This window comes from Rana temporaria, chromosome 2 (genome assembly GCF_905171775.1).
Source record: "Rana temporaria chromosome 2, aRanTem1.1, whole genome shotgun sequence".
Lineage (NCBI taxonomy): Eukaryota > Metazoa > Chordata > Amphibia > Anura > Ranidae > Rana > Rana temporaria.
Genome location: NC_053490.1, coordinates 411,999,512 through 412,016,879, shown reverse-complemented (window position 1 = coordinate 412,016,879; position 17,368 = coordinate 411,999,512). Strand labels below are relative to the sequence as shown.

At 43.6% G+C, this 17,368-nt stretch overlaps 1 protein-coding gene across 1 annotated transcript in view; it reads right to left on the bottom strand.

The window, feature by feature from the left end:
* PRKX (protein kinase X-linked) overlaps positions 1–17,368 on the bottom strand; it is a 244,170-nt gene that overhangs the window by 35,499 nt on the left and 191,303 nt on the right. The window contains exons 4-5 of the mRNA XM_040338163.1: positions 10,294–10,413; positions 3,001–3,096 (exon numbers count right to left, since the gene is read on the bottom strand). Coding sequence (XP_040194097.1) covers positions 3,001–3,096; positions 10,294–10,413 — 216 coding nt within the window. The remainder of the gene's footprint in view (positions 1–3,000; positions 3,097–10,293; positions 10,414–17,368) is intronic.

Here is a 17,368-nt window from a genome sequence, read left to right as displayed (position 1 = left end):
CTCATATGGATAAGGGATAACGATAAACGTGACGCTTGCTGGATAGAATCCTTGATTGCGTCTACCGTAAAACAAATGGCTTTAGGGACATCCGAAAATTCTTCTGCCTGCTGGGCAGGAATAAGTTTAAGCATCTGCTTAAATTGATCCGATAATGCTTGAGCAACCCCAATCGCAGCCACAGCTGGCTGTACTACTGCCCCTGCAGTAGTGAAGGAGTTCTTAAGTAGTGCTTCCAAGCGCTTATCAACTGGATCCTTGAACACCTGTATGTTTTCTACAGGGCATGTTAACGATTTGTTAACACATGAGATGGCTGCGTCCACTGCAGGAGTAGTCCATCTTTTGGAAAATTTATCTTCCATAGGATATAGGACAGAGAATCTTTTAGGTGGTAAGAAGATCTTCTCTGGCTTGTTCCAATCTTGGAACAAAACTCCCTCTAATAGAGGATGGATCGGAAACACAGCATTGCTTTGAGGCGCCCTCAGTGAGCCCAAAGCTGAAACCGTCGATACCTGGAGATCTGGTACTGGCAAGTTGAATGCCTTATGGACCAAGTCCGACAATCCTTGAATCCACCAGCTCTCCCTCAGGGAGACTGCCCCAGACTCCTCTGTATCCGGATCCTCGATCCCTGAACCTACTTGGTCCTTGTCCAAGAGGTCGTCCAATTCCCCTGAGGAAAGGACCTCCTCCTCTGAGGGTCCGCGCTCGGGCGACGGAGATCTATTCCGCTTACTGCCCCGCATAGCTGCGGCTATCATTTTTCCCATGCTTTTCTGCATCTCTTTTAAAGAGGTGAGTAATACCTTCTCCGTGACCATCTTAGGGTTGGACTGACTCGCGTCAGCTCCAGCCCCAGATCCCGATGGCCCCAAGGCTCCCTGTGGGGAAAGCAGCGGCATAGCTTTGTCCGAGGCCTCAGACTCTCTGGGGGAATCCCCACCTCTTGTACCCTTGTTTTTTGATGCCATGGTACAATACCGAGGTACACCTGCTACTTATTGGTACCTGGGACTTATAAATAGTTAAATGCCCAAACACCTGTTTGGGGGATAAAAAAATGCTTCCTCTCCCCTAGATGACACTTTTTTTTTTTTTTTTTTTTTTTTCAAATCTAGGAAAGAAAAAACATTCTGTCCCCCTGAGTAGTATTGCAAGAAAAACTATGAGATGGAAAAGAAACAGCCTATTCCTAGGCTTGAAAAACAGTCTTTCTGAAGACTGCAATATTCTTTCTGGCCACTGTGTGTCCTCGGCGCCCCGTGCTTGCCGTTCTGGTCTTTCCTCCCTAGTTCCAAAGTATTGAATGGAACAAACAAGGAAGGGCCGCCCCTTCCTTAAGCCACTGACCCGCCCTTCCCCCCCCAGCAATCTCAAACAGGAAATGCCCCTCCCGACGGGGGGGGGGGGGGTTGGGGGGAAGGGAGCCTCTCTGCTCCAGCAAACTGCAGCCTGCAGCCTGGAACACACGAGGAGGTCAGCGTTTTGCCTGCTTTGTAGGCTCTGAGGAGGAAGACTGAATGGAGCATCGCCTGGAGGCTTGCAGGTAAGCATAGCTCTCTGACACACACATATACTTTTATATCACACAGGCCCCACTCAATGCTTTTCCAACACTACAAGGGAGGTCACATCTTATGGGGAATATACATATAGAGCCATCCTATCTTTATGATATGTGACTAGTTTGCCAGATGCAGTGCATAACTTTAGGCATGTCCCCTGTGACCCCCCAGAAAAAACCTGCTAAGAACCAAGTTCCGCAAGTTTTCCCCTCACTTACCTGCTCCATGCCGCAGGACTTTGCCAAGCAAGAGGCCCAATCTTCCCCCATCTCGGTGGGGATGTCTAGACCTTCAGGCCCTGGGTTCCTATGAAGGATCCACTGTCCTGGGCCCATATAGCACTCTGGCAACAGAAACATTAGGCACCCAAAGGTTTCTAAGTTCTGGGCCCAGGGTCCAGCTCTCTAAAAAGAAAAGCATTATGGGCTATACCCCAAGGGTTTGGGGTCCGGTTACTGACCACTTTAGCGCTGAGGCTTTTTTGGACAGAACCGGTTAGCTCACCTAATCCCAAGGATGCGGAGGCAAGCTAAACCATGACTAACACCTAAGACACTGGCGTAAAAACTGAGGTACTCCTCCTATGGGAGGGGGTTATATAGGGAGGGGCATTTCCTGTTTGAAGATTGCCAGTGTCAACACCTGAAGGTACTCCATATAACCCATATAGTAATGAATATGCCGCTCTGTGTCCCGTGATGTACGATAAAGAAATATATACTGTATATACTTTTAGAGGGTGAATCTGGTAAATATCATCAGACTAAGACATCAGAAAAAAAAACACGCATACTCAGAATCAAGTCGACGCATGCTCTGAAGCATTGAACTTCATTTTTCTCGGCTCGTCATAGTGTTTTACGTCACCGCGTTTTGCACAGTCGGAATTTGGTCTGACAGTGTGTATGCAAGACAGCTTAATCAGATTTTATCCCATCGGAAATTCCGATCATGTGTACAGGGCATAAAAGACTGTTTTTCAAACAGAACTGTAATATATTATAAGAAAATGACATAAGTAAACAAGCATTGAAAAGTTATTAACATAACTTTCCAATGCTTATTTACTTAAGTCATTTTTTTATTTTTTGTTTGGTATCGTGAAAGTTTTCTGTTTTGCTTGTATGTCCCCTGATGAAGTAAATATGCGAAACATGTCGGGACTTATACGTGTAACTGTATTTTGAATCGATCCAGCTGCGTACCTATATAACTCTTGTCTTGACCATCCAGCTATTGTTTAGCTATACTGTGACTGTTACTACAAGGTTAACTTTTTTAACCCTGAATTTCATTAAAAATTTTTTACTTTTTATACATCTGTGTATTTGTTTCTCATTATCATATGTAGAGCACCGTAAAAGTCCCCTTTTCTCCTCCCTTACTCTATATACCAAATGAATCATGTTTACACCAGGGTGGAACTTACTTCACATAAAGATCTAGATGTCTCGGGAAGTCTATTTTGCCAGCCAAAATTTTCTGATATATGCCAAACGGATTGTCATCAAAAAATGGAGGAAACCTATAAAAACAGAGATTTGAAACACAATCACTACAAGCCTTTAAGAATAAATATTTGATTGGTTTTTATTTTGACTATAATCATTACCACCATATATGCCATATACTACTAAAACAATGGTAGGGTAATACATTGCTAAAGAAGACTGAAAAGCATTGAGTGCCTCTTTAATGAATCCCAAAGGATAACACGTGGGCATGTACAGGATATCTTTCCAGAGCGTGCATCATAGAGTGTTGGGGTACTACAACATTTGATAGATTGAGTTTACCTGGACATCGTCTACTTTTCATGACAATTATTTTGTTGAGTGTGGGAGCTCGCTACAGATATTTTAAGCGCAGACTTAAAGGAGCCAGCCTCAATGTTGCATTGACGTCAGGTACCATGAGTGCAGATCAATGAACTTCCTGCATTTTACCCGTTCATTCATTACAAATGTAAAAACATCTGTTCTGTGGATTAGATTTCGTTTAATCTTCTCCATATACTGTATGCAGACTTGTAGCTACATCTTTACCTTTCTTATCCTTGAGTATTCATACATAACTTATACGGTATCTATGACAGGACGGCTGCTATCATTACTTATCCATTAGCAGGTTATGATGACCCACAAACCTGGATTCTGTTAGCGTAATTAAATGTAATGTGCACTAAGTGGTGCGAACACATTAAAAAGAAGACAGGGACCATCCTCTGTAATATTCAGTAAGTCGGAGATGTGGATGTGCTGGCAAATTCTACATACTGACACTTTCACTATTCATTTTTAACAAGAGCTGTATAATAGGGTAATAAAATGTACAGTATAATCTTGAAAAGGGAGGTGAATTTACCAAAGTGCACTAGTGAGAAAGTGCAATGGGCAGCAGCAAAAGCTCTGAGAAAAAATCAGCAGCAGGTCCAAAAGGTGGTGAAGGTCCAGGGGCTGCTGGCAGGGGCGATCATAGTTTTTTTAATATATTTTTTTAATTTTATTTCAGTTTTAGTTTTCACAATTAAAGCAGATCTTCAGGCAAACAAGTATACGGTAGAATTACTTATACACCATATTACCAGATTTATCGGCGTATAACACACACTTTTTTCCCCTTAAAATCAGGGGGAAATCGTGGGTGCATGTTATACGTCGATCCCCACTGTCTCTGAGGGCAAGAGGAGCGCCGCCGACATAGACCGAGCTGAGTGTACTGTGTACTCGGCTCGCAGTCATGCCCAGTCCCGCCTCCTAGCCTTTACGTCCTGCCATTGGACCGGTGTATCTCGGTGGCGTTAAATTTAAAAACACAACATGCTGCAATTTTGGGCAAGGTGCAGATGGACACTTATAAGGCTGCAGATGAACACTTATAAGGCTGCAGATGGGCAGATGGACTCTGGGCAAGGCTGCAGATGGACACTGGGCAAGGCTGCAGATGGACTCTGGGCAAGGCTACAGATGGACTCTGGGCAAGGCTGCAGATGGACTCTGGGCAAGGCTGCAGATGGACTCTGGGCAAGGCTGCAGATGGACTCTGGGCAAGGCTGCAGATGGACTCTGGGCAAGGCTGCAGATGGACTCTGGGCAAGGCTGCAGATGGACTCTGGGCAAGGCTGCAGATGGACTCTGGGCAAGGCTGCAGATGGACACTGGGCAAGGCTGCAGAAGGACACTGGGCAAGGCTGCAGATGGACTCTGGGCAAGGCTGCAGATGGACTCTGGGCAAGGCTGCAGATGGACGCTGGGCAAGGCTGCATTGATGGGCATTTAAAATGCAAGGTTTTTTTCCTTAAAATTCCCTCCTAAACATTTCCCCCCCCAAATGAACACCGGGGAAGATGTTGTCCGTGTCAGCAGCGTTCAGGCGCCGCCGCTGCAGGGCTTAGTTCTATGGTAAGTATTTCATATTGAGCTAGTATGCGATGTATACTAGCTCATTATGCCTTTGTGTTGCAGGTTTTTTTTCTCTTACCCGTCTACATAAGTTGTACCTGTTTATCTGTAGTCTTCACTTATCTACATCTGTTCAAAGTTCAGAATTAATCAAGCTCATCTGAGCTGTCAGAAAGTAAGAGACAGGGAGCTAAAATTACACTCTGCAGAGCTTAGTGAGGAGCTGAGCTGAATGGAGGGAAGGGAGACACCCGCTCCACACAGCACACAGGAACAGAGCAGAGTCTGTCAATCAAAGGCTGTGTGCTACAGATGCCTACGCTGTCACCATTTTTCTCTTGGGGTCAAGAAAACTTGACAGACATGATTCATGCAAATAGCAGAGGACCCAGGCAGCAGACAGAAATGACACTTAGTGCTCTGGATTGAGACAAGTGCACACTAAAGAGGGATATGCTTTGTTCATATTCCATACCTGGGGTTTAGAAATACATTAAAGCTGAAGTTTAGTTATGGCAATTTTTACACAGCTACATTGTACTGCTTTCAGCACCTAAAACCAGAAAGAATCATACCGCCAGGGAGGTTAATCTGTTCAGTGCTTGTGTCTAAATATTCCTTTTAACTCAAGTTATATTCAGACTTTTCCTTCTCAGCTGAATCACAAAGTTTACCAGGATGGGTACTGATTGTTGGTGCGCTTGCAGGACGGGAAACAGCGTCTTTGGGGCAGTGTGGGAGTGGTGTATATACCGCTCCCACACTGCCCCTGCCCATTGGAATGAATCGGCACTGCTTTGGAAGCGCCTGGAAAGCGATTCGAAAGCAACGCATCACGGGCGCTTTTAACCCCTTCTTGGGGGTCAAAAGCTCCCTGCTACTGCCCAAAAAGCGGTGTCAAAGCGACGCTACAACAGCAGTGAATCGCCACTAGAACTAGAGCAGCGCTTTACTGATAACGTCGGCATCGCGCCAGTGTGAAATACTCTTAATTGTTTATCGGTGTTGCAATTTTACTGGCTTTAGTAAAAAGCTGAGATTTTAACAAATCTGAGTCATGCTTAGCTCAAGGGCAAACCTACAATTGGGCAAAAAAAAGTTTGGGGCTTTGCACCCTTTGGAATTGAAGTAACGCACACACTACATGCCTTAGTACATTGTGGTGCCATACATTTTGAACGACACCTCACTACTCCTTCATCTGTACTGCAAACACCGCAAAGTATAGTAACTTGCTAGTGAGAGTTTTGGTGCACTGCTTACCCACTTCCCGACCGCCTCATGTAGATATACGTCGGCAGAATGGCACGGACAGGCACATCAACGTACCTGTACGTGCCTGCCTAGACGTGGGTGGGGGGTCCGATCGGGACCCCCCCCCACCGCTACATGCGGCGGTCGGATCCCCTCGGGGAGCGATCCGGGACGACGGCGCGGCTATTCGTTTATAGCCGCTCCGTCACGATCGCTCCCCGGAGCTGAAGAACGGGGAGAGCCGTATGTAAACACGGCTTCCCCGTGCTTCACTATGGCGCTGCATCGATCGAGTGATCCCTTATATAAGGGAGACTCGATCGATGACGTCAGTCCTACAGCCACACCCCCCTACAGTTGTAAACACACACAAAGTGAACACTAACTCCTACAGCGCCCCCTGTGGTTAACTCCCAAACTGCAACTGTCATTTTCACAATAAACAATGCAATTTAAATGCATTTTTTGCTGTGAAAATGACAGTGGTCCCAAAAATGTGTCAAAATTGTCCGAAGTGTCCGCCATAATGTCGCAGTCACGAAAAAAATCGCTGATCGCCGCCATTAGTAGTAAAAAGAAAAATAATTAATAAAAATGCAATAAAACTATCCCCTATTTTGTAAACGCTATAAATTTGGCGCAAACCAATCGATAAACGCTTATTGCGATTTTTTCTTACCAAAAATAGGTAAACGAATACGTATCGGCCTAAACTGAGGGAAAAAAAAATTTTAGATGTGTTTTTGGGGGATATTTATTATAGCAAAAAGTAAAAAATATTGCATTTTTTTTTCAAAATTTTCGCTCTATTTTTGTTTATAGTGCAAAAAATAAAAACCGCAGAGGTGATCAAATACCACCAAAAGAAAGCTCTATTTGTGGGGAAAAAAGGACGCCAATTTTGTTTGGGAGCCACGTCACACGATCGCGCAATTGTCTGTTAAAGCGAAGCAGTGCCGAATTGTGAAAACCCCTTGGGTCATTTAGCTGCCTAAAGGTCTGGTCCTTAAGTGGTTAAAAAAAGGGGGGGGGGGGTAGCCCATTAAAATGAACAGGTTTTTTTTTTTGTTTTTTTTTTTTTATCGTAACACTGTTAACGTGTGCAAGAACACCGCCTTCTACTTAAACAGGACTGCAATCTTGGGACCAGTGGGGATGCCCTACAAGTACAGTGGCAACTGTAACAATAATAATAATTATAAAAATGTTATTTTATATAGCACCTTTAAAGGTAGCTTCTCAAAGAAAACACAAATACACCGGATAAAACAAAGGAAAAAAAGGGACAATAATGCAAAAGTTTGTCTAAAGTAAAACGTTTTTAGATTTGATTTAAATGAGTCTAGAGAAGATGCCTCTCTGATGTTATTTGGAATTCCAGAGTTTTGGAGCATAGCAGGAGAAGGCTCTGTCCCCCATCCAGTGTAGGAGAGTAGGGGGACAATTTAAGGAGTGGAGGTTACGAGGGAGGGGGTAAGTTGATACAAGTTCAGACAGATAATAGGGTGAACATTCTGTACTGTACTTTCACAGGGAGATATCATCGGATTTCATATCTCACAAGTAGGACCCCCCATGTCTCCCATTACTTTTTTAACTACTGTGCAAACTGTTGGTGCTATTTAATACAGTATATTATACCTATTTACATATTACCATATAATAATAATAATATGCTTTTGCAGGAAAGAAAAAGAATACGGTCATACTACATGAGTAAGTATTTAAAGGGGGGTTCACCCTAAAAACTATTTTCTAACATTACATTGAGCTCAGTCTCGACATTGACAGTATGCCGTTTTTTTTTTTTTTTTGCTGTACATACCTCGTATAGCTATTTTCTTAGCTGGCTTCCGGGTAGTGAATCCCTTGGGAGTGGGCGTTCCTATGCAGCAGTTACTGATTGACGTGATGACAAAAACGACCACCCCGTCGCATAAGGAGCGCCGCGAGTTGCCGAAAGAAGCCGAACGTCGGTGCGCAGGCGCCGTATAGTGCAGACTCGATGTTCGACTTCTTTCGGCAACTCGTGACGCTCCTTATGCGACGGGGGGATAGTATTTGTCATCAAGTCAATCACTAACTGCTGCATAGGAACGCCCACTCCCGCGGGATTCACTACCCGGAAGCCTGCTAAGAAAATAGCTATACGAGGTATGTACAGCAAAAAAAAAAAAAAATCGGCATACTGTCAATGTCGAGACTGAGCTCAATGTAATGTTAGAAAATAGTTTTTAGGGTGAACCCCCGCTTTAACAAATTAAAAGATAATACAAATGTTGTGTCCAGAATTAGGCTTTAAACCAAATGTTCAAAATGTATTACATTTTGCAAATGTACTTTTTTGTGGAACAGAATTATATTGTGGTCCAATATTTTGCCTGACAGCTAACTCCTGCCATCTAGTGATCAAAATTAGAACTGCAGCCAACTGCCTCAGAAGTTACTACATGCTTTTCCATATTAGGAACTTTTAAATACCTAACAGGTAATGTCATAATAAAAATACTATGATACATGCATACAGTAGGTCTCTAAGAGATTTTAAAGTTACATAAAACTGTATTGCATATAATGAAACATGTAAAGAACGCTTACGTGTGTGTGAATATATATATATATATATATATATATATATATATATATATATGGTATATATATATTATTATTATACAGGTTTTATATATTTTGTTATGGATATTATATATGGATTTTGTTGTGATATCATCTATAAAGCTGACAGGGGAGGAGTTGTGTTCTTCACCAAGCTATGCTTCTGCTACAGTGGAGACAGAGTTTAAAGTGGTTCTAAAGCCTTAAAGGGGTTGTAAAGGTTTGTTTTTTATTTTCTAAATAGGTTCCTTTAAGCTAGTGTATTGTTGGTTCACTTACCTTTTCCTTCGATTTCCCTTTTAAATGTTTTTTTTCTTTGTTTTCTTTGTCTGAATTTCTCACTTCCTGTTTCTCCTCAGTAAGGTGTTCAGTAAGCTGTTCTAAATGACTTTCCACCGCTCGGATGATGGTGGAAAGCTTACTGAGGAGAAACAGGAAGTGAGAAATTCAGACAAAGAAAAAATACATTTAGAAGGGAAATCTAAGGAAAAGGTTAGTTAACCAACAATGCACTAGCGTAAAGGAACCTATTTAGAAAATAAAAAACAAACCTTTACAACCCCTTTAAGGTTTTCTACCTTAATGCATGAAGGTAAAAACGTTGTGTAATAAGGACAGGACACCCCCCCCCCCCCTCGTCCGCTCTTAAGCTCCTCACAGGGCAGATTTATAGCAGCTGAATCCATTGGCTCCCACTGTGGTCAATCAAATCCTATGACAAGCGGGGCAGGGGGCAAAGCACTATGGACGTCTATGGACGTAGACAGTGGGGCTTAGGAGCGAGCCTGCACGAGCACTCCCCTTAGCAAGCAGCTTTCTAGGTGGGACACTTGGTAGTGGAGAGGAGCCAGGAGCACCCACAAGAGGAGGATCAGGGCTGCTCTGTGCAAAACCAGGTTAAAAAAGAAAACATTAAAAAAAATAAAGTGAAGTTTCACTATCACTTTAACTGTGCAGTGCAACAGGGGTGTCTGAATCACAAAACTGACTGCATACACTTACAAATCATTTTCCCACATAGATTTAAGCTCACTATAGATTTATTGGTTTGACATATTATTTCAATTAATAAATGAAGCACAGTATTTTGGAAAAATCAAAGTTTTTAGTTGTTTAATAACATAAGGCAGTATAAAATGTCTTCTAGGCCCAATCAGTAAAGAAAATGTAAAGCGGAGTTCCACTCAAAATGGAACTTCCGCTTTAAGGGAAGGTGCCCCCCCTGACAAGCCACATCTGGCATTGTTCCCGGCTGTGAAGCCACAGCCGGGCGCCCACATTGACAATGCCGGCACTGTGGAGAGGAGCTTCGTACCCCCGCATCGCTGGACCCTGGGACAGGTAAGTGTCAGATTATTAAAAGTCAGAAGCTGCAGTATTTATAGCTGCTGACTTGTATTTTATTTTTTTAGTAGGAACTCTGCTTTAAGCCGATGTACCAAACCAATACTCACCCAGACAACATTTCAAATATTAGAATGCCTAAAGCCCACCAGTCCACTGCTCTTCCATGGCCTTTACTCTGAATGACTTCAGGTGCAAGATACTCAGGAGTTCCACACAGTGTCCATGTTCTGCAATTGAAAACAATGAAAGTCACACTTATTATGTCAGTAATTATTATTATTAACATACAGGGTTTATGTAACAGTTTACGCAACGCTTTACAAAACAATATAAGCATGCTTTGCCATGATATAGGGATACCTTTAGATCTGGGAAATAGTATATAGAAAACAGTTCTACAAATAGTAAAGGTCATAGTAGGGTAGCCCCACAAATAGATGATCATCCTGACTTTTTGCCTTTTCTGAATGCACAGTGAAAAGATCATCTCTGTAAAAAAATCTTTAAACAATCACACAGACATGGTAGAAAATCTTAACAATCACTTCTGATGCCGTGTACAGACGATCGTTTTTCGGCATGAAAAAAAAATGTAATTTTTCAGCATGTCCAAAAAACAACGTTTTTCCAACTTCATCATTAAAAACTACGTTGCCCACACACCATCGTTTTTGAAAAATGATGAACAAAGCGCGGTGACGTACAACACGTACGACGGCACTCTGAAGGGGAAGTTCTATTCGCCTTTGGGCTGCTTCTAGCTGATTCCTTGTTAGTAAAAGACGATTCGCGCTTTTTTGTCTGTTACAGCGTGATGAATGTGCTTACTACATTATGAATGGTAGTTTTACCAGAACGAGCGCACCCGTCTCATAACTTGCTTCTGGGCATGCGCGGGTTTAAAACGTCATTTTTGCCCACACGCGATTATTTTTTACAACCCGAAAAACACATTTTTTTAACCACTTAAGGACCGCCGCATGTACATATACGTCGGCAGAATGGCACTGACAGGCACATCAACGTACCTGTACGTCCCTGCCTAGACGTGGGTCGGGGGTCCCCCCCCCGGTACATGCGGCGGTTCCCGTGGCTGTCCGAGCGATCCGGGATGAGGGGGCGGCTGTTCGTTTTTGTCCGCCCCCTCCAGATCGCTCCCCGTGTGTCACTTCCTCTGCCTGTGGGAAGAGGGAAGAGGGAAGAGGGAAGTGATGTGATCTCTCCTCTCGGCGGTATTTTCAACCGCCGCTGAGGAGAGATCACATCACACAGTGAGTCTGCACAACACTACACTGACACCAGTACACACAGGCACATTAACCCCTTGCGATCACCCCCCCCCCCAACCCCCCTGTCACAGTGTCACTGAATGCAGTGATCATATATGTACTGATCACTGCATTTAGTGTCAGTGTGACAGGCAGTTAGTGTTAGGTCCAGGGTAGCCCCCGTACCCCCCTAATAAAGTTTTAACCCCTTGATCACCGCCCTAGTTAACCCTTTCACTCCCTATTGCCAGTGTCACTAAGCGATCATTTTTCTGATCGCTGTATTAGTGTCGCTGTTCCCGCTAGGTAGCTATTTTTTTTTTATTGCGATTTTTTTTTTTACTAAAGACATGTGGCTGAATAAATTTTGGCCTAAATGTTTGACTAAAATTTAGTTTATTTGATTTTTCTTATAACAAAAAGTAAAAAATATTGTTTTTTTTTCAAAAATGACGGTCTATTTTTGTATATAGCGCAAAAAATAAAAAATCGCAGAGGCGATCAAATACCACCAAAAGAAAGCTCTATTTGTGGGAAGAAAAGGACACAAATTTTGTTTGGGAGCCACGTCGCACGACCGCGCAATTGTCTGTTAAATCGACGCAGTGCCGAATTGTAAAAATCCCTTGGGTCATTTAGAAGCATTTTTTTTTTTTTTTTCATTTTTCAGAAGCCGAAAAACGATGTGAAGCCCACACACGATCATTTTAAATGACGTTTTAAAAAAAGTCATTTTTTTTTTCATGCCAAAAAATGATTGTGTGTACGCGGATCGTGTGTACGCGGCATGAGACTCTTATTTTCAAACTTTACCACTACAAAAATAAAAGAAGATGCTCAAATCACTCACGTTTGCAAGTAGCGATGAAGTGCCTCAATTAAAACCAAGGGCTCCTTCCAATGATATGTAGTGTCATCAATTAAAGATTTGAAAATGCTCGTTTTATGAGCGGACTAATTTGAATTAAAGTGTCTTCCACATGGGCTAATTAGGATCTTATGTATGATCTGTCAATAATCTTTTATATGATGGCCATTTATTGTATGAGCAGACAATCATCTGGCTATCATGTCTGTTAAATTATGTGTGCTTTTCACTGTTTCTATTGTACCTGTTGCCCCCATAAAGGATCCCGCTCTCCCCAGGTGCATACTTACCCCCATCTCATGCCCTCCCACAATGTTTAAATCCCTCTGTTAAAATCTTCATTGGTGTTCTATGGATCATATCCTGTGGCAGGGTACTTTACTCATTTGACAAAGTATACTCCAAGCAAATGTTATGTCATTTTTTTTCTTACACATATAGGGGTAGATCAACAAAGAAATTACGCCGGCGTATCTACTGATACGCCGGCGTAATTTCAAAATTCCCGCGTCGTATCTTTGTTTTGAATCCTCAAAACAAGATACAACGGCATCTCGGCTAGATCCGACAGGCGTACGTCATCGAACGCCGTCCGATTTAAGATGCAATTTTTTTCAGCGTCCGTTAGGTGGCGTTCCTGTCGTAATCCGCGTTGAGTATGCAAATTAGCTATTTCCAACGATTCACAAACGTATGACCGGCCGTCGCATTTTTTTACGTCGTTTCCGTTCGGCTTTTTCCGGCGTATACTTAAAGCTGCTATATGGTGGCGTACTCAACGTTAAGTATGGCCGTCGTTCCCGCCTCGCATTTTTTATTTTTTACGTCGTTTGCGTTAGTCGTCCGTGAATTGGGCTGGACGCCATTTACGTTCACGTCGAAACCAATGACGTCCTTGCAACGTCATTTGGAGCAATGCACCCTGGGAGTTTTTTACGGACGGCGCATGCGCAGTTCGTTCGGCGCGGGGACGCGTGTCATTTAAATGAAACACGCCCCCTACCCGCCGAATTTGAATTCCGCGCCCTTACGCTGCGAGAGATACGCTACGCCCCCGTAAATTATGGCGTGGATTCGTTGAGGATTCAAACCAACTAAAAGTAAGTTACAGCGGCGTAGCGTATCTTAGATACGCTGCGCCCAGCGCAGATGTATGTGGATCTGCCCCATACAGTACAGATTATTTTTACTATGTTTCATGTAAGCAAATGCAAAGTCTGAATATTTACATATGCAGAGATCTTCAACCAGACGCACCATGACTACATTACTGTCAGCACAGCTTAGCTAAACTCCCAGACGACATGGGTTATAATGATAACGTGAAAAGGTATGGGTTCTATAGTAGCCATTTGGGTTCATGATAAGGCCACACTGGGGCGTTTCTCGAGCGCTATTTGAGTGTTTTTCGAGCGTTATTCGAGCAAAGCCTCATCTGCAATCCCAATGTGCTGGTAAAGCACCGCTAAGACCCTAATGTTTTAGGGCGTTTTTGCAGTGCCTCAGTGTGAAAGGGTAAGGCGTTTTTACAGCGCTTTCAATTCATTTCAATGGAGAGTTGCATTTTTGGAGTGTTTTTTTCAGCGCCCAGAAGCTGCTCCAAAGATGCTGCTTGCAGGACTCAGTGTGAAAGGGTCCATTGAGATGCATGGAGAGTGCTTCATTTACGTTTTAATAGCGCTATTTTTAACGCTAAAACACTGTAAAAACACTTCAGTGTGAAAGGGGTCTGATGCTGTGTACACACGATCATTATTCGGCATGAAAAAAACAACGTTTTTAAAAACGTCATTTAAAATGATCGTGTGTGGGCTTCACATCGTTTTTCATCTTCTGAAAAACGACAAAAAAAATTCGAACGTGCTGCATTTTTTAATGTCGTTTTTCAAAATGTCGTTTTTCGTGTTGTAAAAAATGATCGTGTGTGGGCAAAAACGACATCTTAAACCCGCGCATGCCCAGAAGCAAGTTATGAGACGGGAGCGCTCGTTCATTCATAATGGAGTAAGCACATTCATCACGCTGTAACAGACAAAAAAGCGTGAATCCTCTTTTGCTAACAAGGAATCAGCTAAAAGCAGCCCAAAGTCGAATAGAACTTCCCCTTTCGAGTTCCGTCGTACGTGTTGTACATCACCGTGCTTTGTTCATCATTTTTCCAAAACGATGGTGTGTGGGCAACATCGTTTTTAATGATGAAGTTGGAAAAACTTTGTTTTTTTTTCATGCCGAAAAACGACCGTGTGTACGCGGCATAAGTATCACAAGTTGTAAGAAAAAATAAATATATTTTCACAAACTGTCACTAGATGGCGGTATACAATAAGATTATCTACCCAACTGTGCAGTTTGAATGAATTTAGCTACATTTCTTTCAATATGTTGCCTGCCTTGGTCTTTTACAATAAATAACACGAGTTTGAAAATGCTGACAATTGGGTGATCATATTCAGGGCCGGTGACTTGTCCTCTATGTTCCCCTATGGGGGAAGTTCCTCCACTCACTGCGCAGGCGCAAACTTCCCGACGGAAATCCCCGAACCTCGCCCGGCATCCAGGCTCATTCTTTAACATCCCCGTGGATTGGAGGATGTTAAAAAAAGAGCCAGGAGGCCGAGCGAGCGAAGCGAGCCGTCCGAGCGCAGCGAGGACGTGAGGCCGACTGGCCACTTTCCTCTAAGTCCACGTCGCTAGGCAGGGGCGGTACTAGGCAGGGGCGGGGCGGGCAGCTGCCCTGAGCGCAATGATTTAGTGCAGGAGGAGGGCGCAGTTTGCCTGGTACAATCATGTCCACCACAGAACAGGCTGCAGAATGTAACACAGCAGACAGAGAGCGGCTTTGTCCCTGCATGTAAGCTCGATCGTAGCGCCCGCCCCCTGTCTGCACTGTGCACTATACCAGTACATGTGAGTGATAGAGTGGAGCATCGGCTATCAGTGCTTTCCCTCTCCTAAACAGCGTCTTCTCTCCCCCCTCTCCACTCATCTCTATCACTCCTACTTTCACTTTCACAATGTCCCGGTGTCCGAGGGACATCACCAGCTCTGCCCCCCTAATCTCATAAATGTTATCTCTCTCTTGGAGCCCATTCCTCCTCTTTGTAGTGCCCCCTCCTCCTGTGTCCTTTTCCTTGGACCCCCTCCTCTCTAGCTGATCAGCCAAGCTGACTGATGTCTCTGTGCTGCTGGGCTGCCACTCACTATTCAGCAAACAGGTAACTAACATACTTTCATGCTTCATATCACTGTTAAAGGGGCTGTAAACCTTCATGTTTTTTTCACCTTAATGCATCCTATGCATTAAGGTGAAAAAACTTTTGTCACTGACCAGCCCCCAGCCCCGTGTTTTACTGACCTGAGCCCGTTTGTTCCCGTGCCGGAGACACGCAAACGCTCTCTAGCCGGGGGTCTCGGCTCTTCATTGGATAGATTGATAGCAGCGCAGCCATTGGCTCCTGCTGCTGTCAATCAAATCCAATGATGCGGACGCCTGGGGTTGGGCTGAGTCTGGCACTCTGTGTTTATGCACACAAATGCTGGACTCAGGAGCGCGCACGCTTGGTAAACCCCCAGGGAGAGTGCTTCTCCTAGGGGATTTTCCGATGCGAGAAGGAGCCGCGAGCGGCGTTGACGGCGATCAGGGTCACTCTGTGCAAAACTAACTGCATAGGTGTTGTGTGTATCCCCATGCCAGTACCCCATTCTTATCTACTGGGACATGAGGCTGCATGGACACAGCCACCGTATCCTAACATGACATACAGGTGCAGGTCCCAATAGAAGTGAATGATACGCTGGCACAGGGATGCACACAATGTCTGTACATCCCCTTGCTGATAAAAGAGAGCTCTGCACAGGACACACATGTCTGCACCACCTTAGTTGTGTGGATGGGGGGGATCTGCTCAGTTTTCTGTGATCAGACATAGGCCGATTAAAAAAATATATATACGGATTCATTTATGGGCAGCCTCCAGCTTACAATACACTATACAATCTGATTGTACAATATCTTTTGGATCTACCACCAACTATGTAGTACAAAGGCCTGACTGATTGGATACTAGTTAAATTAATTGTTTAGGTTTGTCCATATATTACAATATTTTGGTAAATCTAACAGAGATTGCGTAGAGATTGTACAATCAGATTGTATAGTGTATGCTCACCTACAGAATAGTGTTCTTGTGCATGAGTAATAACAATGACAAATGTTTTCATGTTTTCCCTGTTATCTTTATTCTCATCTTTGCAGATTTGTTTTCCTAGGAGCTTTGTCTTTGAGTCCATTAAACACCCGGACACATTGTCTAAAGATGGGTACACACTGGGGTTGCGCCAATACCTGTTTTCCACTGGCAATTACGAGTACCAATACTTGTGCTCAAGTACTCACTGATACCAGTAACTGATACCTTTTGTGGCGAGATATGAGCCTATACAAAATTAATGGGTTCATATCATACTGCAAAGAATCGCATGTGATTTGAACAGGAATGCAGTGCGATTTCCTGCACCACTCCTGTGTGAACCCAGGCTGAAGTCACTATGACAAGGCATGGGATTCGGACAGGAATCGCACCGTATTCCTGTTCATATCACATGCAATTCTTTGCAGTGGAATATGAGCCCATTCATTATGTATGAGCTCAAATCACGCTGCAAAATATTGTTTTTAGGTATCGAAGCATTTACATAAGTACAAGTACTTGTGCAAATGCTTAGTGTCAGCAGCGATAGCGGTATCAGTACAACCCTAGTACACGCTATTTTTTTCCAGCAGGCTGAACAGATTCCTGCCTTCACTCAAACAAGATGGATGGAGGAATCCCCCTTCTTTGCTTTAGTACTCTGACAGCAGGACTCCTCCACTGTCAGAATACAATGATCAGAGCTGCCCATACATCAAAAGAGGTTTTTGAGCAAGACCAAGATCAGGTTTAGTTCGTTCTAGCGCATCATTTATAATCTTCAGAAATCACCCTCGGGCAGCCAAGTTACTCATTATTGGCTGCGAACCCCATCAAAGCAAAGCGGTGTACTTTG